Source organism: Callospermophilus lateralis, chromosome 7 (assembly GCF_048772815.1).
Source record: "Callospermophilus lateralis isolate mCalLat2 chromosome 7, mCalLat2.hap1, whole genome shotgun sequence".
In the NCBI taxonomy this organism is placed as follows: Eukaryota; Metazoa; Chordata; class Mammalia; order Rodentia; family Sciuridae; genus Callospermophilus; species Callospermophilus lateralis.
Window position 1 is genome coordinate 127982103 of NC_135311.1, and position 23564 is coordinate 128005666.

The window sequence follows — 23564 nt, forward strand, 5'->3', positions numbered from 1 at the left end:
ATTTATATTTATATTACACCCCCGCATACACACACACATACACATGCTAGGCGAATGCTCTACTGCTGAGCCACAACCCCAGCTCCTGTTTTATATACTTTTTAAGTAATATAGAAATGTGCTTCAGCTTTCTTGAACTGTAGCATGTATTTTTTTCCTAATGGTTTTAATTTTTTAAAAAATATTTAGTTTTTAGTTGTAGTTGGACACAATACCTTTATTTAATTTTTATGTGGTGGGAGGATTGAACTCAGGGCCTCGCATGTGCTAGGCAAGTGCTCTACTGCTGAGCCACAACCCAGCCCTAATGGTTTTAAAATTTGTTCTTAGTATTAGAGTTTTTTTTTTCCTTCTCTTTTTAGACCTGCATATAAAATGAGTAGATTAAAAGTAGAACTACTTTGCCTTCTCCTTTTTTAATTTGTTTTTCACATTACCTTTATCTTATTTATTATTTATTTTTATGTGGTACTAAGGATCAAACCCAGTGCCTCACATATTCTAGGCAAGAGCTCCACCGCTGAACCATGAACCCTGCCCATTTTTTTGTTTGTTTGTTTTTAAGATGGCCTGAAACACCTTCAAGAGGGGAATGCAGTTTAAAATTTATCAATGGTATACACCATTCAGCATGTGGTATGCCTGTTAGTATTTCCTAGTTATTACATTTATCTTACTCTTGTTTCTCCAACTACTTATAAAATTCTTAGGAATAAGAATTAAATTTATATAATCCATTTACAGTGCCCAGCTTGGCACAAAATTAGCTGATTATATCTATTTCATAATTATGGAAATGTACTTTTTTAGCCCATTTAATTGGTTTCATTAATGTACTCAGTGGAGACTTACTTTATCTTTGCTTTAGATATTTCTTATATTGCATTGCCTTTTTAGGAAAAAGATAGATTTTTCTATGTTTTAACTGTTATTGCATATATAAATATTGTTGCAGCAAAATTTCTATATTAAATTACCTGCTTAAGCCACACTTGTCAAGTAGTTTGTTACAACAAAATCCTATATAAAGTCTTATATTCTTCCCATAAAGATAGATTTCATGAGATTTGGCTTAGCTTTTTTGAAAAGGAAAGTTTTGATTTTGAAAAATAGGTGTTTAATGTATTGTGTTGCTGATCTAATAAATATTGGTTCTAATTAGTATCATCTTTTCTATAATAAGTTTAGGATTTTGTTCTTTGTTACAATTATTAAAATGTTTTAGGTCTTAATTGAGGACTTTGACATTAAGATCAATGCCTGAGACTGTGGTGGTATTAAAATTAAGTGATGAGAGGACTAATGAGATCTTCTCTTTGGAGAAGATATACTGTAAATTAATCCTATAAATGAGCACTCATTAACAGACATTGTTGCTAAGTGTCTTGAGAAATATGCAAGAATGATGATGGGTATTGATTTTGAAATGCATTTTTTTAGTGTGCCTAGGCCCTCACCTAATTATAGTCTCTTTATATTATTCAGCTAGTATTGTAAAACAGAAACAAGTTCTGTTTTATTCATTTCCATAACATAAATGTGATAAACATGAGGATCATGGCTATAAAATAAATTCTTTTTATTTATTTTGAGACAAGGTCTTCCTATGTTGCCCAGGCTGATCTCCAGCCTCTGGGCTCAAGTGCACCTCCCACCTTAGCCTTTAGGCCACCATGCCAGTTATAATAAGTTCTTTTTTTTTTTTTTTTGTAGGTGAACACAATTCCTTTATTTTATTTTTATGTGATACTGAGGATTGAACCCAGTGCCTCATGTGCGCTAGGCGCACGGTCTACCACTGAGCCACAACCCCAGTCCTAAGTTCTTTTTTTTTTTTTTAATATTTAGTTTTTAGTTGTAGGTCAACACAATATTTTTATGTGGTACTGAGGATCCAACCCAGTGCCTCACACATCCTAGGTGAGCACTTTACCTCTGAGCCACCACCCTGGCCCAATATAATAAGTTCTTATTTGTTTGAAGAGCATAGCACTGATGTTCTGTAGGAATTCAAAAGAGTTGGGTGTGGTGGCACATGCCTGTAATTTTAGCGGCTTAGGAGGCTGAAGCAGGAGGATTTGCAAGTTCAAAGCCAGTTTCAGCAGTTTAGCAAGGGCCTAAGCAACTTAGACTCTATCTCAAAATTTAGAAAAAAATTTACAAAGGGCTGGGGATGTGGCTCAGTGTTATGTACCTCTGGGTTCAATTCTTGATACCGAAAAGAAAAAGAAAAAAAGAAATATTTGATTTCCTTCCCTTTCCTCTCCCATGAGGCTTTTTTATTCCTGTTGAAGTATACCATGGATAGATTGTAGAGAGCTAAAACTTTTCTCAAACCTTGATGTCTAGGGAATAAAATAACAACTGTTATTAAGATGTTCACTAGATTTTGTTGGTCTAAGGTTTTACAAACCTTTATTTTTTAGCCTTTTGAATTTTTTTTTTTTATGTTAAATTGATCCTGAAATGAGGCCATTTTCTATATCTCAGATAAAGCAGTGTTTTCAACTTGTGGCCTTTTTCTTTTCTTTTTTGGTACTGGGGATTGAACTCAGGGGCACTTGGCTACTGAGCTACAACCCCAGCCCTATTTTTTGTTTTATTTAGAGACAGGGTCTCACTGAGTTGCTTACTACCTCCTCACAGTTGCTGAGGCTGGCTTTGAACTTGTGATTTTCCTGTCTCAGCCTCCCAAGCCACTGGGATTACAGCCATGTGCCACCGTGCCCAGCAATTTGTGGCCTTTTTCTTCATGGACTTTATTGACTATAAATGTGTTAAGTATTTTTTCTAAAATAAAACAGTATTTGTATGTAAATTGTGTAAGTTGGGCTATTAACAGAGTACAAGGAGCTTGTTCTTGTGAATCATTTCTATTAAATGATTACTCAATTCTTAGGTTACTTTTCCTGAAAGCACAGTTATTTTTACTTTAGGTTTGCCTAATGAAGCAAACCTGACTGGATCTAAAAATAAGACACAAGTGTTACAAAAGTAGTATAAGGACAAGGCAAGGTGTCTTATGCCAATAGTCCCTGTACTATTGGCATAAGACGGAGGCAGGGGAATCCCTTGAGTCTAGGAGTTCAAGACTAGCCTGGGCAGTACAGTAAGACCCTGTCTCCAAAAAGTAATAAAAATAAAATAAAATAATAAAGTAGTAATATAAATATCTGACTCTTAGCTATTTGTTGTATGTATTTTCATAGCGTCATTGTGTTCCTTCTTTCTTTGCATATGTAGTAGATAGGGAGAAAATGTGAGTGATGAAAGATATAATTAAGTACCATTGCATTATATTAATAGAAACATAAAGCAAACCTTAGTGTGTGTGCGTGTGTGCGCGCGCATGCTGGCCATCAAACCCAGACCTTATTAGCACATGCTCTACTTCTGAGTTACAATTCCCAGTCCTTCAGAACAATTTTGAATTCCACAATTAGAAATATACTCACAAAGCTGGATTTGTGGTACATGCATGTAATCCCAGCAATTTAGGAAGGTGAGGCAGGAGGATCACGAGTTTAAAGCAAACCTCATCAACTTAGCCAGACCCTAAGCAATTTAGCCAGATCCTGTCTCAAAAATAAAAAATTAAAAGGGCTGGAAATGTGGCTCGGTGGTAAAGTGCTACAGATACACTCACATAAAAATACTCTAATCAGCTAAGGCCAAAGAGTCTAGTTTTAATTATTAATACTAATCATTCTTATGTGTTTCTTGCTTCAGGTCACCTTTTCAGTATCTTTTTGTGCTCTGATCTGTGATTTATTTATTTATTTATTTATTCATTTATTTATTATTTATTTATTTTGGTATTAGGGTGCTTTAAGACCTTGCTAAGTTGTTGAGGCTGGCTTTGAACTTGTGGTCTTCCTGCCTCAGCCTCCCCAGTCACTGGGATTACAGGCATGTGCCTTCATGCCCAGCTAATAAATGTTCTTTGATTAAAACACAGACTAGTATTTGGTTGATACACAGGGTGGTGTAGTTGAAGCTGTTGAAAGGGGGTTGGATTCTGAATTTTTTTTAAAGGTAGATCTAACTGGATTTATTGACAGGTTGGATAAATGAGAGAAAGGAGCCAAGGATGACTTCAAGGCTTTTTGACCTGAGCAGCTAAAAAGAATGGAATTGTCATTTACTGAAATGAGGAAAACTGTAGAGAAGAGCAAGTTAGCAGGGTTGAAAAATAGTTCAGTCCTGGACATGTTATGAGTGAGATGTCTCTTGGACATCCAAGTGGAACTCTTGAGTAAGTAGATGCTTAAATGAGCCTGAAGTTCAGGGGAGAGCCTGACTGGAGATTATAAATGTGGGAAGTATAGCATTTAAATGATATTTTAAAACCGTAAGTTTTGGAAGGAAGTGAATCCCTCTAAGAAAATCACCAAGGAAATGTTTGTAGCTAGTGCAGAGGTTTAAGATCTGAGTACCCAGCCTTCCAACAGTTAAGAGTTGAGGAGATGAAGGGAACCAGGAAAGGAGACATGAGAAGAAGGGTGGGGGTGTGTAAAGAGAAAAAATAGGTGTGTAGAGTCCCAGAAGTCAGCTGTCAGCTGAACAAAGTGTCCACAGAATGAGTAACTGCTCAGTTTAATCAGAGTTTCCAGATAAGATGAGAATTGAGAATTAATTTAGTTTGGTTGTGACAACATAAAGTTATTGTAATTTTGACAACAGTGGTGGTGAAAGCCAGATTCAGAGAAAATTCATAACCACATGTGAGAGATGAGGAATTTGAGATAACAAACACATGCAGCTCTTTTGAGAAATTTTACTGTGATAGGCAGCAGAGAAAATGGACAATAGAGTCAAAATCTATTTCTGCTTAAATTTAAAAAAAATTTTTTTAGTTGTAGATGGACACGATATATTTGTTTTTATTTATTTATTTTTATGTGGTGCTGAGGATTGAACCCAGGGCCTCAAGTGTGCGAGGCAAGCACTCCACCACTGAGCTACAACCCCAGCCCCTGCTCAAATTTTAATGAATTTGTAACATTTGTGTGCAATTAAAAAGATCTAGTAGAAAGGAAAGTTTGAAGGTGAAATCTTTCCTGGAGTAAATGTTCTTGAATAGGAGATGAAATGGGATTTACTATACAAATTAAAAAGTATGAAGTAGCGCTGGCATGGAGGTACACGCCTGTAATCCCAGTGACTTGGGAGGCCAAGGCAGGAGGATTGCAAATTCAAAGCCGGCCTCAGCAACTGTACAAGGCACTAAGCAACTAAGCTAGACCCTGTCTCAAAAAATAAAAGTGCTATAGATGTTGCTTAGTGGTTAAGCACTTCTGGGTTCGGTCCCTGGAACTTAAAAAACAAGTATGAGGTATATGTTCATTCAAAGATGAATAGCTGTTACTGAGCATGTGCTCAATGCCTGAAATAAATAAAACAAGGAATATGACGTGGGCTTTCTGCTGTCCTGGAGGATCATTTCTTTTTGCTGGTGTTATTTCCAGATGAGGAAATTGAAACTCACTGATTAAGAAACTTGTTCAAGGTAACTAAGTTTTTTTTTGTTTTTGAGGAGGAAAAGTTTATGTAAGGGCTTACGGTTTCAGAGGTCTCAGTCCATATACATCCAGCTCCATCATGGCGGAAGAGTATGGCAGAGGGAAACAGCTCACGTGATGATCAGGAGATGTATTTGATTCCAATATAGTCTAACATCCACCATCTCTCATATTCTTAGTGTCTTCATTGCTGTCACCCTGCTAGGTCAACCCACCATCATATCTTGCCTGGATTGCCCTGTACAATTAATTTTCTTCCAGTTGTCAGAATGTTCCTTTTAGAACATAGGTCATCATTCAGTCATTTGTCTGCTCAGAACTTACATGGCTTTCTAGCATGTCAGGATTAAGATAAATAATGGTTTAACTTATCCCCCACCTCCTTTTTTTTTAAGTTGTAGATGAACACAATACCTTTATTTTTATGTGGTGCTGAGGATCAGACCCAGTGCCTCATATGTATCTTGCAAGCACTCTACCACTGAGTTATAGCCCTAGCCCCTCTGGCCTCTTTTTTCCACCTGTCATTGGAATGGCCCCTTTTATTCCAGTCACTGACCTATTTTTTGTTCTTCAAATGTTAAGTGTGTTCCCATTTTCTCAACTTAAGAGTGCTCTTTCCTCAGCTATTTACTTAATTTTTGCTTTAGATCTGAACTCAAATTTCCCTCCTTAGAAATGCCCTCTTGGGGCTAGGGATGTGGCTCAAGTGGTAGCGCGCTTGCCTGGCATGCGTGCAGCCCGGATTCGATCCTCAGCACCACATACAAACAAAGACATTGTGTCTGCTGAAAACTAAAAAATAAATAAATTTTTTTTTTTTTAAAGAAATGCCCTCTTATTTAAAATACAACGTCATCACCTACCCCCTCTTCACATTATTTTTTTTTTCTTAATACCTCTTGAAATCATAGGTTTTGTTTATTTGTTTTAGTAATAGGAATTGAAATCAGGGTTACTTAACCACTGAGCCACATCCCTAGCCCTTTTTATTTTCTTTTTTGAGGCAGGGTCTCATTAAATTGCTGAGGCAGGCTTTGAACTTGAGATCCTTCTCCTTTGGCCTCCTGAGTCACTGGGATTACAGGCGGGTGCCATTGCCTCCAGCTGGAGTTTAGTTTATTTTAAATTTTTTCCTTTATGTCAGTAGACTATAAGCTTAATGAATGCCCAGACATTGTGGGTAGTTGCTATATTTCTAGAATCTAGAAAAATATATGACATATGAGTTCAAGGTATGTGAACTTGTCTCATAAAAGATTTGGACAAGATCTATGGATAGGGAGGGAGCCAGTTTTTTTGTACACACAAGGCATTATACAGTGGAGCGACTTCATGTTGATACTAAAAGAATGATTGATGTAGATGGTAATGGGAGGGATTGAAAGTAAGAGGTTTCTGTTTGGGAACTATTTCTTTAGTCACGAGGGGGTGGATTGGGAGATGGATTGGTAGTGGAGGACAACAGAAATTATGTTCTGAAGAGTAATAGGAGTAATATTACTGAAGAGTAATAGGAAAGATCATTGGAGCTAATTAATTGGGGTGGGTTTTAATTATGTTGATTTTAGGGAAAAAGAAAGCATTTGTTAAAATTATCTTCATCATAGTTTAGAAAATATAACTAAGGAAAAAGTAAAATTAGAAGTTTTTTCATGCATTGATAACCACTGTGAGCATTATTCTGATATATTCATACTTGTCTATACATGTATCTACACACACATATTCAAAAATTGCTGGCCTTACTGATGATTTAAGGTAAAATGAGGACAACCAAGAGGAATTGTTATTTTACTTTATTATTTTTTTTCATGCTGGAGCTCAAATGTGTGGCCTGTAGCATGCAAGGCAAGTGTTCTCCCGCTGAGCTGCCCCTCACCCCAAGAGAAGAATTATTTAATGGACAGTGGGAGATACAGAAGTAGTTCCTGAGATGTAGATCAGAGAAATGACATAGCTGTAGGCCTTGGGAATGGATGTCAACTTTAAAAAATTTTTTTTAATATTTATTTTTTAGTTGTAGTTGGACACATACCTTTATTTTATTTATTTATTTTTATGTGGTGCTGAGGATCGAACCCCGGGCTTTGCATGTGCTAGGTGAGCGCTCTACCGCTGAGCCAGCCACAACCCCAGCCCCAGGATGTTAACTTTTAAAAACTTAATACAGTGAAGGAGGAAGCTGGGAATGAGGATAGGGACCTCAAGGAGAGAGAAGAATTGGAATAGCTGATGTGTGAGAATCATAAGAAGCAAGCATGTTTATTGTGGAAAGATTGTCTCAAGGTAGCATAACTGTTGTAGAGCTTAACTTCAGAATCTTAATGCTCAGTGTTAATTTTAGAGTCTTTGTATTGTTATTATTCCTCCATTGTCTGTCTATTGCTCAGGTCATTGTTCAGAATGTAAAATAAAATATTGATGAAGGTGAGTTTGACTAGAAAATTTCTCTCAGGTAAATACTCATTTCTCTTTTATTAGAGTATATAAATTGCAAACGTTTTAACATAATCACTCCTTTTGATGTTGTTGACATTGCAGAAACTTAAAATTATAGTAGTAAACACTTAAGGTTTTTTAGTGTTTTTATTTGTTTCTTATTTATTTATTGTGGTATTGACTCTTGAACCCAGGGCCTTGTACATGTTAAACACAAATACTATACCGCTGGGCTACATCCCAAGCTCATTATTTTAAGACAGGCTCTTGCTGAATTGCCTCTTGCTGGACTTGAATTTGCAATTCTCCTGCCTCAGCCTCCCAAGTAGCTGAAATTATAGGTTTAAACCACTGTGCCTGGCTTATACTAAGTTTTTGACTCTTTAATTATCATTGTATATTATAATTTAACCCTACTTATACTATGTGTGTGTTTTAATTTTATTTGGTGGTGCTGGGGATCGAACCCAGGGCCTTATGCATGCAAGGCAAGTACTCTACTCACTGAGCTATATCCCCAGCCCCTAAATAATTTTATAATTAAAGATATATCAAGTTCTCCAAATACTAAATATGTATATATATTATTATTTTTTTTCATACCTTAAAATTTAATATCCTGGCCAGGTGTTGTGGTGTACACTTGTAGTCTCAGCTACTTGGGAGACTGAGGTGGAAGGATCACTTGAGCCCAGGAGTTACTTCAAGGCCAGCCAGCCTCAGCAACATAGTGAGGCCTTGTCTCCAAAAAAAAAAAAAAATTTTTTTTTTTTTTTTTTGGTGAGAACAGAGGGTATGCATTTATCACCTGTGGAAAAGAAGCTGCACAGGAAGCTGTGAAACTGGCATGTGATAAACAAATATCCATTGTCTGGCAGGTTACTATTTGAGAGAATAAGCTTCAATTAAAAATATTTGCAGTTAATATTGTTTTATTTTCTATTATTGCCTTGGATGTTTTTATATTGGCTAAGTTGACATGTGACCTTTGCTATGTTTTCTGACTATAAAAGTTTAAAAAAATTACCCAAGAAATAATGTTTATAGAAAGTTTTCCATAATTCTTAAATTTTTTTTTTTTAATATCCTGATAGACAAAGGAATAAAGCACTGGAGTTTCTGAAAAATACCAAATTTACTGTTTAAATGATAAAAAAATTTTAGAGTTGAGAAAATTTGAGGATGGCCATATCAATCTTATTGTTTTTTAAAAAATATAAATATATTTCTGTGAAGATATATATACCCTTTATTATTTCTTTAATGTTTATTTTTTAGTTGTAGTCAGACACAATACCTTTATTTTATTTTTTATTTATTTTAACGTGGTGCTGAGGATCGAACCCAGGGCCTCTCATGTGCTAGGCTAGCGCGCTACCTCTGAGTCACAACTCCAGCCCCCCCTTTATTGTTTTTATGAGGAAAAAACAAGTTATAAAAATTTAAATTAAGGGAGAGAATTGAACAACAGCACAAGAGGTAGAGAGGGAAGATGGGAGGGGAGGGGAGGGGGATAGTAGGGGATAGGAAAGGTAGCAGAATACAACAATCACTAATATGCCATTATGTAAAAAGGTGAGTGTGTAACTGATGTGATTCTGCAATATGTATTTGGGGTAAAAATGGGAGTTCATAATCCAATTGAGTCAAATGTATGAAAGATGATTTATCATGAGCTTTGTAATGTTTTGAACAACCAATAAAAAAAAAAAAGAAAAAATTCAAATTAAAGTTATTAACAAGTACAAATTTTGCATGCTCTTGTCAGTATAGGCTATTGTTTTTTGTTGCTAATATTAAAATTATTATGAAAATAAGAGTTATCTTTAGCTCTGCAAGTCAACTGCAAGATTCAAGTAGTCTTTATTCGACCTTAACCATTTTCTCCTCTTCCCCGTGGCCGGGTGAGGGGAGAAGGGATAGGTAGGCTGCACTCTAAAATTAAATGCCAATATTGGATTCTAATAAGGAGGTTTTATTTCAGGTCTTTGTAGGTAAAATACCAAGAGATTTATATGAAGATGAGTTGGTGCCCCTGTTTGAGAAGGCTGGACCCATTTGGGATCTCCGTCTTATGATGGATCCACTGTCTGGTCAGAACAGAGGGTATGCATTTATCACCTTCTGTGGAAAAGAAGCTGCACAGGAAGCTGTGAAACTGGTATGCAATAAACAAATGTCCACTGTCTAGCAGGTTACTATTTGAGAGAATAAGCTTCAATTAAAAATATTTACAGTTAATATTGTTTTATTTTCTATTGTTACTTTGGTTTTTTTTTTTTTTTTTTTTTTTTAAGAAAGAGAGAGAGGAGAGAGAGGGAGAGGGAATTTTAATATTTATTTTTTAGTATTTGGTGGACACAACATCTTTGTCTTTATGTGGTGCTGAGGATCGAACCCGGGCCGCACGCATTCCAGGCGAGCGCGCTCCCGCTTGAGCCACAACCCCAGCCCTACTTTGGGTGTTTTTATATTGGCTAAGTTGATAGTGACCTTTGCTATTTTTTTCTGACTATAAAAGTTAAAAAAAAAAAAAAAACCCAAAAATAATGTTTATAGAAAGTCTTCCATAATTCTAAGAAGTTAACCAATAGGTTGATTAGTATCAAAAGTTTTCATTAAAGTATTTAGCCTCTACAGATTTTTCTTTTGGTTTTAGACAAAAATGATGTTTGTTCCTGCAGTTAAAGTTTAGGATTGACATTTAGGTAAAATGAAGGCTGAGTTGGGTTCTGGAGAACACAATGGGATGACCAACTTTTAGGATTCAGTTCAGGAAACGGTTGTGAGTCTGTTCTATTATTTTTCTCACAACTTAATCACACGATTTATTTTCTAATTGTATTCTTTTTATTTCTAAGCCATTGAGTCCATCTTTAATCTTTCTCTCCTTTTCTCTACTTAATAGCCAGCCTTCTCTTAGAGAATTTCCTTCCTCCAATGCTTTTTACCATTTTGTGCTTATTTTAGAACAGTAGTAAATTCTGTAAATAGTATTTTTACTCCTATCTGAAGATACATCTTTTTGTCATTTGGTATCATTATTTTTTGGCATATTCTTGTCCAGCATCTAAGGACCTAGTCTAGTTCTAGCCCTGCTTAACCAGGTAACCTTTTTCACTAAAGATTTTGGTGTCATTAGTGGGCTCTGATTTAGTTCCTCTCGTAGCTTGATCAAAATTTTAGTTTTTATTGGGATTTGTCTTCCACATTTATTTAATATTAAGAAACATTCAAAGCTTTGTTATTTTGGTTTGTGTAGATGACTTTATTTTTTAAATTTTTATTTATTTATTTTTATGTGGTGCTGAGGATCAAACCCAGTGCCTCACACATGCTAGGCTAGTGCTTTACCTCTGAGCCACAACCCCAGCCCCACCCCATGACTTTATTTTTAATCACATCTTTTGGTAAACTAATGAGTAAATCATGTTAAAGCATAAGAAGCTAAACTTTTTATCAAGGAAACCATCACTGTAATTATTTAAATAAAACTTTTTTAGTCCTATCTTTTCATAAAAATTTGAAAATATGGAGGAGAGTTTAAAACTTTCTTTAGAATTGTGTGTATACTGTGAGATTCTTCTAAATTTCTTTTGCATTTTTTAAACATATTTGTTACTCTTTGAATATGTTGTTGTGATTATGGCTTATCCATATCTGATTTTATTCCCAAGAACTGGAAAAGAATTTTCAGAAAGATAAATATGAAATGAGATATTTTTTTAAATAAAGTGAATAAGCTTTAGTCTTTTTTATATGGAAGAACAGTGGAGGTTTACAAAATCAAACTAAAACTATAATGTATAAACTATAAAGTTTAGAATATGTGTTCATATTATGGTAAGCACGAGGGAACTTGTGAGTTCATGAAGCAAGGAATTAAATTGTGGAATCTTTTTAGGTTAAGATCAGTTGTCCTCAGTTTGGGGTGGTTTTGGGGTTTCTGGTTCTTTTCTTCCTTGCAGTGTGACAGCTATGAAATTCGCCCTGGTAAACACCTTGGAGTATGCATTTCTGTGGCAAACAACAGACTTTTTGTTGGCTCCATCCCAAAGAATAAGACTAAAGAAAACATCTTGGAAGAGTTCAGTAAAGTCACAGGTAAAACAAAAATGTATTTAGAAGTTAGTTCTGGGAAATTTATTGTATTGTCAATAAGTGTTTTTTGAAAAAGGAGATATATATTAAACTAAGAATCAAAGTCTCCTGTTTCTAAATTAATTCATTCTACTTTATAGTGGTTTGGACTATCCTTGATTTCTTGGAATTTCCCTTTCACTTCTTTGTCCTAATTGAAACTTGGCATTTGCCAGAACCTTTGTTGTGTAGCCTTCAAGTGAAAGCTTTTCTCCCTGATATCCACAGTACTTTAGGACCAAGGAGATGAAAGTTCTTATTTCTCCCTCCTGTTGACTTGTCTAGATCCTGTTTTTTTTAATTTCCGATTGTAAATCCAGTCATCAATTATTAAGTACATTACACATCACAGGTCTGTATATATTACTATGTAACAATTAAATAAATCCGTAGTTTCATTTATTAACACTATATTTTCTAGTCCTATTCCATTTCACTTTTTTACAGTGCTGCTTGAGATTGATGCTGTAACTATTTTAGACCACTTTCTCCCCTTGTAAAAAACACTGTTTCTTTACTTTTTTTTTGGTCATCCAGACATTCTATCCTTTTTCCTTCCTTGAAACTGTAATCTGTTGGTGTTCTGATTTTAGCTTTTCTTTAAATCTGAAGATTGCTTCAAGCTCGCATTCTTCTTCTGTCCTAAATTGACTTTTTCTAGTTCTTTTAATATCTATGTGGATGGCTCTTCAAGGTCCTAGAATCCTAGTTCTCTAACCACCTCATCTCTAGTCCTTGACTTGAGCTCTGCCATATCCAGATCACATTCTGGAATTTGTCAGGAGAAAGTCTACATACTCTGAATCTTTGATTTCTAGCATCCCACCTTGTAACCATCGCCTCTGCCCCTTATAATTATGATGGTCAAATGTCTCTATTGGCACAGTTCTTTGACCTCATCATGTTTTATTATTTGCCAGCTCCTTTCTGGCTACATGTTCATTCACTCATTCCTTCAGCAGGTGTTTATTAAAGTGCCTGTTAAATGCTGGCATTGTGCTATGTATTAAGATAGTGTGATGAATAAGAGGCCTATTCTCCACCACCTATATTCTGGGAAGGGAGTCAAGAACAAAAAATTAAAGAAATGTGTAACATGTTGTGGTAAAACACTCTGAAGGGGAAAATACGGGATATTTAGCTAGGGAATAGCTACTATCCCTGTTTACATGGTTATGGAAGGCTTTTCTGATAAGGTGACATTTCAACTAAGATCTAAAGGATGAGGAGGATGTAGCATACAAAGAGAAGGGGGTAAGCACATTCCAAGAGAGCAAGACATGCTAGTGCTCCACAGCAAGAAGGAACTCGGTCTGTGAAAGTACCTAAGAGAAGGCTAGTGTAACTGAAGGATAAAATTAGGAGTAGAATTAGATGAGATAGGCAGGGCTTCTGTAGACCATGTAAGTAATCTGAATTTTATTGTGTAGATAATGGGAAGGTATATGAAGATTTTAAGCAAGGAATAACACCTGTTTGATGTTTACAGAATATTATTTCTGCTGTTTTGTGGATAAGGGCTTAGCAATGGGATCGAGAGTAGAAACTTGGGCTGGGTATGGTGGCACATGCTTGTATTCCCAGCTTCTCAGGAAGCTGAGGTAGGAGGATACAAGTTCCAGAACAGCTTCAGCAACTTAGGGAGACTTGTCTCACCATAAAAAAATGAGAGGACTGGGGTTGTACCTTAGTGATAAAGCACCCCTGGGTTCAAACCCTTGTGCAGGGAGTAGAAGCTGGTAAATTAGATGAGGCTGTCAGGAGATAAAATACAAGACTGGACTAGGGCAATAGCAGTGGAGATGGAGAGATATTAATGGGTTTGGAAGTGAATGGGAGAGATGAAGGAAGAAATCAAAAATGTCTTAATTTGTGCTTCAGAACTCAGTGGATGGTGTTCATTAGAGAGGTCTAGAGAAGACAGATTTGGGACATGGTGGTGTATGGGACATCTTAAATTTGTCAACAGGGCTATGTTAAATAAGCAGACACATGGAATTTAGAGAAGTGTGGACTAGAAATCTAAGCACTTACAGGGATATAGAGAGTATTTTAAAGTAAAGCTAGCAGACAAGACCTAGAGAGAGCAATATGGAGAGACAAGGGCAAAGGAAGGACTAAGACCAGAATAGTTAGCAGTCACCTTTGTTCCTGGTAAAAAGAGTAAATTAGGTTTAAGGAAGGTTTGGGGGGCCATGTTTAGTTGATGAAAGTTACTTCTTTTGGATTTATATTAATAATTTGTTTTTTAAGGTTCTTGATAGTTTTATAAATTATGAGTTCAGGTTTATTAATACTCTTAAAACATTGCAGAATGATAAATTTAAATGTCAAAATACAGTAGTTGGGCCTGTTGTGGCCATACCTTTAGGATCCTAAAATTAATAGGGAACATGAAATATTGTCCCAAATCCTGTATCTAATTATGCTGATATAATTGTGTACTAGGTAATTAGTGACTCATTTTGAGGCTTTTTCAATTATTTTTTGCTTCTCGGCAAGTGGATTTAGGTCTGCCTAATCGCTAGATGTGTGGTGGATGCTTTTGGCTTATATATCTGGCTGTTGGTTTAACAGAGGGTTTGGTGGACGTTATTCTCTATCATCAACCCGATGACAAAAAGAAGAATCGGGGGTTCTGCTTCCTTGAATATGAGGATCACAAGTCAGCAGCACAAGCCAGACGTCGGCTGATGAGTGGAAAAGTAAAAGTATGGGGAAATGTAGTTACAGTTGAATGGGCTGACCCTGTGGAAGAACCAGATCCAGAAGTCATGGCTAAGGTAAATGCAGTTCCTTGGGGTGGGGGTAGATTATCATTTCGATTTTTGTACCCAGGAAAAAGCTCAATCTTTTCGATAATAAATACAATTTATAGCTCTTGACTTCTAATTGTTTAGACAAGGAGCTGATTTAACACTGAAGCAATAACTTGTCTTGGTATCCAGAAATTTCTGTTAACCATCCCTTTTCCTGCAGATTAATTGTACCAAAGGAACTGAAATTAAGTCCCTTCAATTAAGTATTTTGTATACACTGAGTATTTGCTTAGTGTTAGGTGTCATTGGGGGCATGAAAGTTTAAAATTAAAGACAAGGTCTGATTGAATAGAGAAGTAATGTTTTAGAGATTATAAATTATAGTTTTCATTGACCATAGTATGACTTTTATTACATGGCTATGAATTGTATTTTATAGCTAATTTATCTTTCCTTAATTTATTTTTTTAACATAATTTCCCTTGGAGTATTCCCCATGAAGAAAGACAAAGTATTGTCATGTTTGCTTTTATTTGATAGTGGCAAAATATGAATGATAAGCCCTATAGAAAGCCCTCAGTTCCCTCCTTAGCCCTGTGCTTGCATTGTCAGGACCTTTGCTTGGTGAAAGGTGGTGCCATGATTCTGGTTCTGTAGCCTTTCCTTTAGGTGACTCCTGAGTTTAAAGGGACACACCAGAATTACATCTCTGCTGCTTGCAGTGTGTTCTTGGGTATTGGTGTTGCCTCATCCCTTCTCAGGGAGGCAGCATCTCTATGGATGGCTATGAATTAGTGGACTGGATTCTTCATGACTGAGCATGATTTTCTTCAAGGTTTTTATTCCAGGTTTTGAGGAAGCAAATGAAGACTAACTTTGATTAGTTAGGAGAACTCTAGTTTACACTAGTACGGTATAAGTCTTTGCAGGCAAAGATGTCTTTGGGTTAAGCAGAGAAGATCCCTGGGAATGAACTAGAGAAGCCCTGAGAAGTGCTGCTCAGTGTCTCTCATCTCATTCCTTGAGTAGATGGGGGATAGGTGTCTAGAAAAGGAATTAGAAGTCTAGCCCTGTTTTTTTTTTTTTCCTTTTCTTCTTTTTCTTTATCTTTTAAAAATTAGCTTCTTGTTGTTTCTTAATATAATTGTGTCTCTGGGCAAACTGTCAAACCTTGGATGTCATTTATTTTATTGAGGTTGGATAAGTCTCCAAGATCCACTTCAAGTTTGAATCTATCAAGTAGAAACCTAAGTGTTGCCTGTGTTGCTTTAGAAAAACATTTAGAAATAACATTATAAATATATTTACACACTATAAGGAAGGAATTAAAACCCCCTGAAAAACTAAAAGTGCTTCTCAACCACTTTTCACATATGCCTGGTAACCTTTCATTCTAAATCTTTTTTCTTTCTTTTTCTTTCTTTTTTTTTTTTTTTGGTCAGAAAACCTCAAGATTTTATTCTGACTGTTCTTTCTGGATCCCAAACAGGTTTAACAATGAAAAGAAAGCCTGTATAAGTTTGGAATTGAATATTATTGACTCCTAATTATTATTGTTTCCTAATTAAAAAAAAAAAATTACCCATTAGATTAAAGCTTCTGCTCCTTACTCTATCAGTGTTAGGCTTCATTGAAGATTATTTGCCAAGTTGGATCCGTTTTATAATCAACTGGAACCTAAGAACCTAAATGTATCTTTTTTTTTTTAATGTGGTGCTGAGGATGGAACCCAGGGCCTTGCACATGCTAGGCAAGTGCTCCACCGCTGAGCCACAACCTTAGCCCCATGAACATCTAATTTATGTTCATTGTTGTTGTGGTTTTGCAGTGTAGGGGATCAAACCCCAGGCCTTGAGCATTCTAGGCAATTACTGTACTGTTGAGCTATATCCTCAGACATTTTAAACACAATTCCAAAAAAGTAATTTTTATATGATACACTGTGGTTTTTTCACAGACAAGAATAAAATATTCATCCCTGGAGTGTAGCTCAGTAGTGAAATACTTGCCTATCATGCACAAGGTCCTGGATTTGATCCCCAATACCACAAAAAATAAATTAAAAAAAATTTTTTTCACAGTGCTTGAGATTGAACCCAGAGCCTTATGTACGCTAAGCAAACACTCTTGCCATTGAACTGTGCCCCCAGCCCTAAATATATAAAATTTTTTAAAATGTTAAGAGAGATAAAGCAGGTTGTGGTAGTGCATACCTGGAATCCCAGCTACACAGGAAGAAGAGGCAGAGGATCACAAATTTAAGGCCAAGTTGGACAAATTAGTGAGATTCTTTCTCAAAATAAGTAAAAAGGACTAAGGCTATAGCTCAGTGGAAGAGTGCTTGCTTAGCATGTGGGAAGCCCTGAGTTCTGTTTCCAGTGTTATGGGGTAATAAATCAGTAGTAGTCTAATGTAGAGGCTAGATCTCAACCTATAGCAGTGAGAAGAAAGTAGGAGTAGAAGTAAATAATGTATTTTTCTTAAATCCATCTTATTTATATAACCCTTTATATGAGGCAACAGTTTGTTCAGTGGATATGTTAATTTTTTGTTAGAATAGGTAATATATTTTCTTAGTTCAGAAATCAAAAAGTTAATATAAAATGTTATGGACAAGTCCTGCTTCCACCTCAGCTTCATGTCTGTTATATTCCCCTTGTCCCCTTTAAGACATTCAGTTTTATTATTTTCTGATTTATTCTTTTAATGTTTCTTTAGGCAAATATTAGTATATGTTGTTGTTTTGTTTGTTTGTTTTAGGTGGACACAATATCTTTATTTTATTTTATTTTTTTATTTTTATGTGGTGTTGAGGATCGAACCCAGCGCCCCGCGCATGCCAGGCGAGCATGTTACCGCTTGAGCTACATCCCCAGCCCGAGTATATGTTCTTATTTTCCTTTCCATATTCACTGATCTATATTTGCTTAATCACCATTGTATTGAATCAGCTCTAAGAAAATACAACAGAATTATATGTTTCACCAAAAAAATGTATAAGATATTGCTAACTAATCAGTGGCACAGTGGTTACTTATTCCATTGACTCTTAAGTTGTATCCCTGTTTTGGAGATGTAAAAAAAATAGGGGGGAAAATGTCTTATCTTGGCAGTCTCTCTAATCAGCTTATAGAGCTTGTCCTCTTTTTTTTGCTATATAATATTCCATTTTGTAGGTGTACATAATATATTCATCAACTGAATTTTGCATTTTTTGTAATGTTTTATTACAATACTGTAATAAATAAGCTTGTATCATGTCAGTTGATACAAATGCAAATGTATCTGAAAGATAGATTTTTTAAGGAGTAGATTTGTAGACCAAAGGGTAAATTCACCTGTAATTAGTAAGAAATTAGCATATTCCTCTCTCCAGGTGTTCCTCTTCCTTGACAAATTAGCTTATTATCAAACTTTGGGTTTTGCCAATCTGATAATCAGTGGTTTCTCAAAGTTAATGATTTGCTTCTCTTACTATGTATGAATATGAGCTTTTTGTATGTTTGAAGGGCCATGTTTCTTTTTATAAACCATGTATTCATGAATTTTGCCTATTTTTATATTCTTTTGTTGAACTTTTTCTTATTATGCTGTGATATAAAAGAATATTTTCCCATGATATAACTTGCAAACATTTTTTTCTGTATTTGTCATTTTTCCTTTGAATTGGTTTATGTATGTATCCTTTTTTTTTAACCATCTAGAAGCTATGTATTTTTAGTATTGAATGTATCTCTCTTTTGTATAGTTTCTAGATTTTAAGTCATAAGGTCATTCTACTACATTATTGTATAAAGGAATCACCTTTGTTTTCTTCTAATACTTCCTAGTCCTCCCCCCAGTTATCATTTAACTATTCGATCTATTTGGAGTTTATCCTGGTGTATAGTGTGAGGTATGGACCAATTGTTAACTTTTTTGTTTTGATTAACAATGTTCTGATTTTCAGTGATCTAAAAAAGCATTATGGGTCATTTATATTCAGTAGTGTTAGTCTCTAGATTTTGTTCATCTTCCACCCTCACCCCTGCTATTAGCTCCCCACCCCCCACCGTGTGAACTTTAGAAAGTTATCCACTTCTAGGGGAGCAAGCAGAAAGACTGGGGGGGGGCACTTAGAAACCATGTTAAGATTGTGAAATGATTCGCTAATAGTGATATATTGACTCCCTGAAGGCTCTCTTCACAGTATTAAGTGCTTTAATGACAGACATAAGCGAAGGCAGGAAATCAAGAATTTATGTAAATTGATAACTAATTTGAGAACCATTTTCTTGGCAGTTTTTCATACTTTCTCTGACAGCACTTCTATTACTTACTGTTTTAGAGAAGAAAAGCCTATAAACCATGAAGACAAAAAGAAATGCTTTAAAACTTCAACTAAAAATATGTATTCAGTGCCAATTTTGTGTATTTATTGCTGTTAGGTGAAAGTTTTATTTGTAAGAAACCTGGCTACTACTGTGACAGAAGAAATATTGGAAAAATCGTTTTCTGAATTTGGGAAACTTGAAAGAGTAAAGAAGTTGAAAGATTATGCATTTGTTCATTTTGAAGATCGAGGAGCTGCTGTAAAGGTAGAAATTTTGGAATTTTTCTTCTTGATAACTCAAATCTTGTTGTTAAAACTTCCTAAACAGATAAATTGCTTAAAAAGAAGTAAAGGGCAAGGAACATGGAGTCATGGAGCACTTGTATGAGGCCCTGGGTTCCATTCCAAGTGCCACCAAAAAAGAAAGAAAAAGAAAATTATCTTTTAGCTACTCCACTTCATGCTGAGCATCAAACCCAAGGACTTCATGTTTGTTAGGCAAACACTAACTGAGCTACGTCCCCAGCTATAGTTTAGAATTAATTGGTTTGCTTATTGATGGAATCTAATGAAGGAATATTGCTCATAAAATTCATAGTTTGATATAGAAATTAATGTTTGTCTTTTTGAAATTTCCAATGGTATAGAACAGATCTAACAAACTTATAATATTTTCTAAATATTATTTTTGATTTAGTTAGTATTAAATAGTTGACTTAATTGAAAGTATTTATAAGGGGCTGGGTTGTGGCTCATCGGTAGAGCGCTCGCCTCACATGTGCAAGACCCTGGGTTCAATCCTCAGCACCACATAAAAAAATAGATAAAATGAAGGTATTGTGTCCAATTACAACTAAAAGAAATAAACATTTAAAAAAATAAAAAAGTATTTTTAAGAACTGGTAGGGTGGTTTGCCAGAGAAGCCTATGAAATAAATTTTAAGAACTGGGAAGGTCAGGGAAAAGAGTAGATGCTCCATTCTTTTGTTTACAGCAGGAATCCTTAGTTCCTTTTTATGTGTGGTGGTGATGTTCCAAATGCTGAGGATTGAAGATACTAGGCAAGCTCTCTACCCTACCATTGAGTTACATCCTCAGTCCCTATACCACATCATTTTTGTGGACTTATTCAATTACTTTAGCAGAAGCATCCCAAAGCTGACATGGGAAGTGAGGAAAATTGAAATCAAAAGGAAGATTAATGTAATTTTTAATCTAGATACTTGTCACTGGACATTCTCCCCCCTCCCCCCTCCTGTACTGGATTGAACCTAGGGCCTCATACTTGTTGGGTAGGCACTCTACCAACTGAGCTACATCACATCCTCTCCATCTTCTTTTTAAAAAACTGTAAGACAGGATCTTTCTCAGGTGCCCAAGCTGGCCTCAGACTTGGAATCCTTCTGTCTTAGCCTTCCCAGTTGCAGGGATTACAGAAGTGCCTGCCTTGTCAAATTTTTTATGATAGAGCATTTATTATGTATGCCCAGCAGGGGGAAAGGTTGTATAGGAAAATAAAAATTTTTTTTGCAGTGGTTTGTTATTGAGTATCTGAATCTTGAAGTGTGGCAGAGATTGTTAAGTGGAACAGCATAAATAAAGGATTAGAACATAGAATGCGTATTTCCTGTATTCTAGGTGATATTTGAGACTTTATTAGCCTTTTTTGGACTCTTTGCTGTTAACTGTTCAAAGTATGTTACAGATTATGAGGGAAACCTAGGATTTTATGAGGGAAACCTAGGCTTTTTTTGTTAGTATCGTGTTGAATTTCATTGGTTAACCTCGTTTGTATTTTTAAATCCTTGAAATTTTTGTGTAAGGCCTGTATGTTGAATACTGTGAAGATTTTTGAATTCTGAAAAGTTTATTTTTGCCTGGTTTGTATTAATGCTGTCATTTTTCTGTGGTATGGCATTTGCTTCTTGTATAGGGCTAAGCTTTAAAGAGTTACTTGGAACTAAGGAACAGCAACTAGGCATCTCTTTTATCTTTTTATTAAGTGTAACAGGAGGACATTGATCTTGTTCTCAATGTAATTTATATATTAAAAAATAAGATGAAGGGAATGGAGTTTTAAAAAATTTTTTTAGTTATTCATGGACACAATATCTTTATTTTGTTTTTTTTCATGTGGTACTGAGGATTGAACCCAGTGTGCCTCACATGTGCGAGTCAAGGGCTTGCCACTGAGCCACAACCCCAGCCTTGGAGTTCTTTTTAAAAAAAACTTCAGACTAGACTAAATTTTTTTGCAAATTAAAATAATTACAGGATTGTTTACTAAATATATTAAGTAACACTTAGGTTACATTTAAAAATATTGTTTCTTATAAAATAAATTTATTTTTCTAATTTTGTTTAGGCCATGGATGAAATGAATGGAAAAGAAATAGAAGGGGAAGAAATTGAAATAGTCTTAGCTAAACCTCCAGATAAGAAAAGGAAAGAGCGCCAGGCTGCTAGACAGGCCTCCAGAAGCACTGCGTGAGTCTATATTTTAATAAATGTGTCGTTAAACGAGGAATAATTTGATAATGCTTATATAATGGTTAATAAAAATTCAGAAAGAGGGTTTTTTTTTTAATTTGTTCTTTTAGTTATACATGACAATAGAGTGTATCTTTACATATTATACATAACATGGTGATCACTTCCCATTCTTGTGGTTGTACATGATGGGGAGTTGCACTGGTTATGTATTCATATATGAACATAACAATGTTATGTCCATTTCATTTTACTGTCCGAAGATTCTTGATGTAAACTGATTGGTTTTTTTCCTCTTTTCCCTTCACTTCATTGCTAGGTATGAAGATTATTATTATCACCCTCCCCCTCGCATGCCACCTCCAATTAGAGGTCGAGGTCGTGGTGGAGGGAGAGGTGGATATGGCTACCCTCCAGATTACTATGGCTATGAAGATTACTATGATGATTACTATGGTTATGATTATCACGACTATCGTGGCGGCTACGAAGACCCCTACTACGGCTATGATGATGGCTATGCAGTAAGAGGAAGAGGAGGAGGAAGGGGAGGGCGAGGTGCTCCACCACCACCAAGGGGGCGGGGAGCACCACCTCCAAGAGGTAGAGCTGGCTATTCACAGAGGGGGGCACCTTTGGGACCACCAAGAGGCTCTAGGGGTGGTAGAGGGGGTCCTGCACAACAGCAGAGAGGCCGTGGTTCCCGTGGAGCTCGGGGCAATCGTGGGGGCAATGTAGGAGGCAAGAGAAAGGCAGATGGGTACAACCAACCTGATTCCAAGCGTCGTCAGACCAACAACCAACAGAACTGGGGTTCCCAACCCATCGCTCAGCAACCGCTTCAGCAAGGTGGTGACTATTCTGGTAACTATGGTTACAATAATGACAACCAGGAATTTTATCAGGATACTTATGGGCAACAGTGGAAATAGACAAGTGAGGGCTTGAAAATGATACTGGCAAGATACGATTGGCTCTAGATCTACATTCTTCAAAAAAAATAATTGGCTTATCGGTTTCATCTTTAAGTAGCATTTTGCTGCCATTTGTATTGGGCTGAAGAAATCACTATTGTGTATATACTCAAGTCTTTTTATTTTTCTTCTTTTCATAAATGCTCTTGGACATTATTGGGCTTGCAGAGTTCCCTTATTCTGGGGATTACAATGCTTTTATCGTTTCAGGCTTCATTTTAGCTTCAGAATAAGCTGTTAAATCATGATTTTACAGAACCTTTGGTTTGGACAGTTTCAATTTTTTTTTTTTTTGATTTGGGATAGAATACATAGGAGTATGAAGTATGCTGTAAATAAAAATACAAGCTAGTGCTTTGTCTTAGTAGTTTTAAGAAATTAAAACAAACAAATTTAAGTTTTCTTGTATTGAAAATAACCTATGATTGTATGTTTTGCATTCCTAGAAGTAGGTTAACTGTGTTTTTAAATTGTTATAACTTCACACTTTTTTGAAATCTGCCCTACAAAATTTGTTTGGCTTAAACGTCAAAGCCGTGACAATTTGTTCTTTGATGTGATTGTATTTCCAATTTCTTGTTCATGTAAGATTTCAATAAAACTCAAAAATCTATTCAAAACATTACCTATTTCAAATTCAATTGTGTCCTAAAACATTATTTTATTCGTAATCCTTGCAAGGAATATTGTTTTCAAATTATAACTGCCTATGTGAGTGATCAAATTCATGCAAAATTTCTTGTCTATTCCAACATGTATTGTGGCTGTCAGACTGAGAGTTAGTCTAAATTCAAGTATTCCAAATAGCATTGATTGATTGGTGTTCTCTCATAATCTTTTCTAATTTTGAAATTCTATCCTTTATTTAAAAAAACAGGTTTGGAAGGTTTTTGAACATTTTTGCAGGCATTGGATAATTCACATT

At 35.6% G+C, this 23564-nt stretch overlaps 1 protein-coding gene across 3 annotated transcripts in view; it reads left to right on the plus strand.

The window, feature by feature from the left end:
• Window positions 1-23264, plus strand: part of Hnrnpr (heterogeneous nuclear ribonucleoprotein R) — a 36435-nt gene extending 13171 nt beyond the window's left edge. For all 3 annotated transcript variants that reach the window (XM_076861076.2, XM_076861075.2, XM_076861074.2), the window contains 6 exons: window positions 9949-10125; window positions 11933-12068; window positions 14682-14887; window positions 19291-19440; window positions 21541-21662; window positions 21985-23264. In XM_076861076.2, the coding sequence (XP_076717191.1) occupies window positions 9949-10125; window positions 11933-12068; window positions 14682-14887; window positions 19291-19440; window positions 21541-21662; window positions 21985-22597 (1404 nt within the window). In that variant the 3' untranslated portion in view covers window positions 22598-23264. The remainder of the gene's footprint in view (window positions 1-9948; window positions 10126-11932; window positions 12069-14681; window positions 14888-19290; window positions 19441-21540; window positions 21663-21984) is intronic.
• Window positions 23265-23564: the final 300 nt, after the last annotated feature.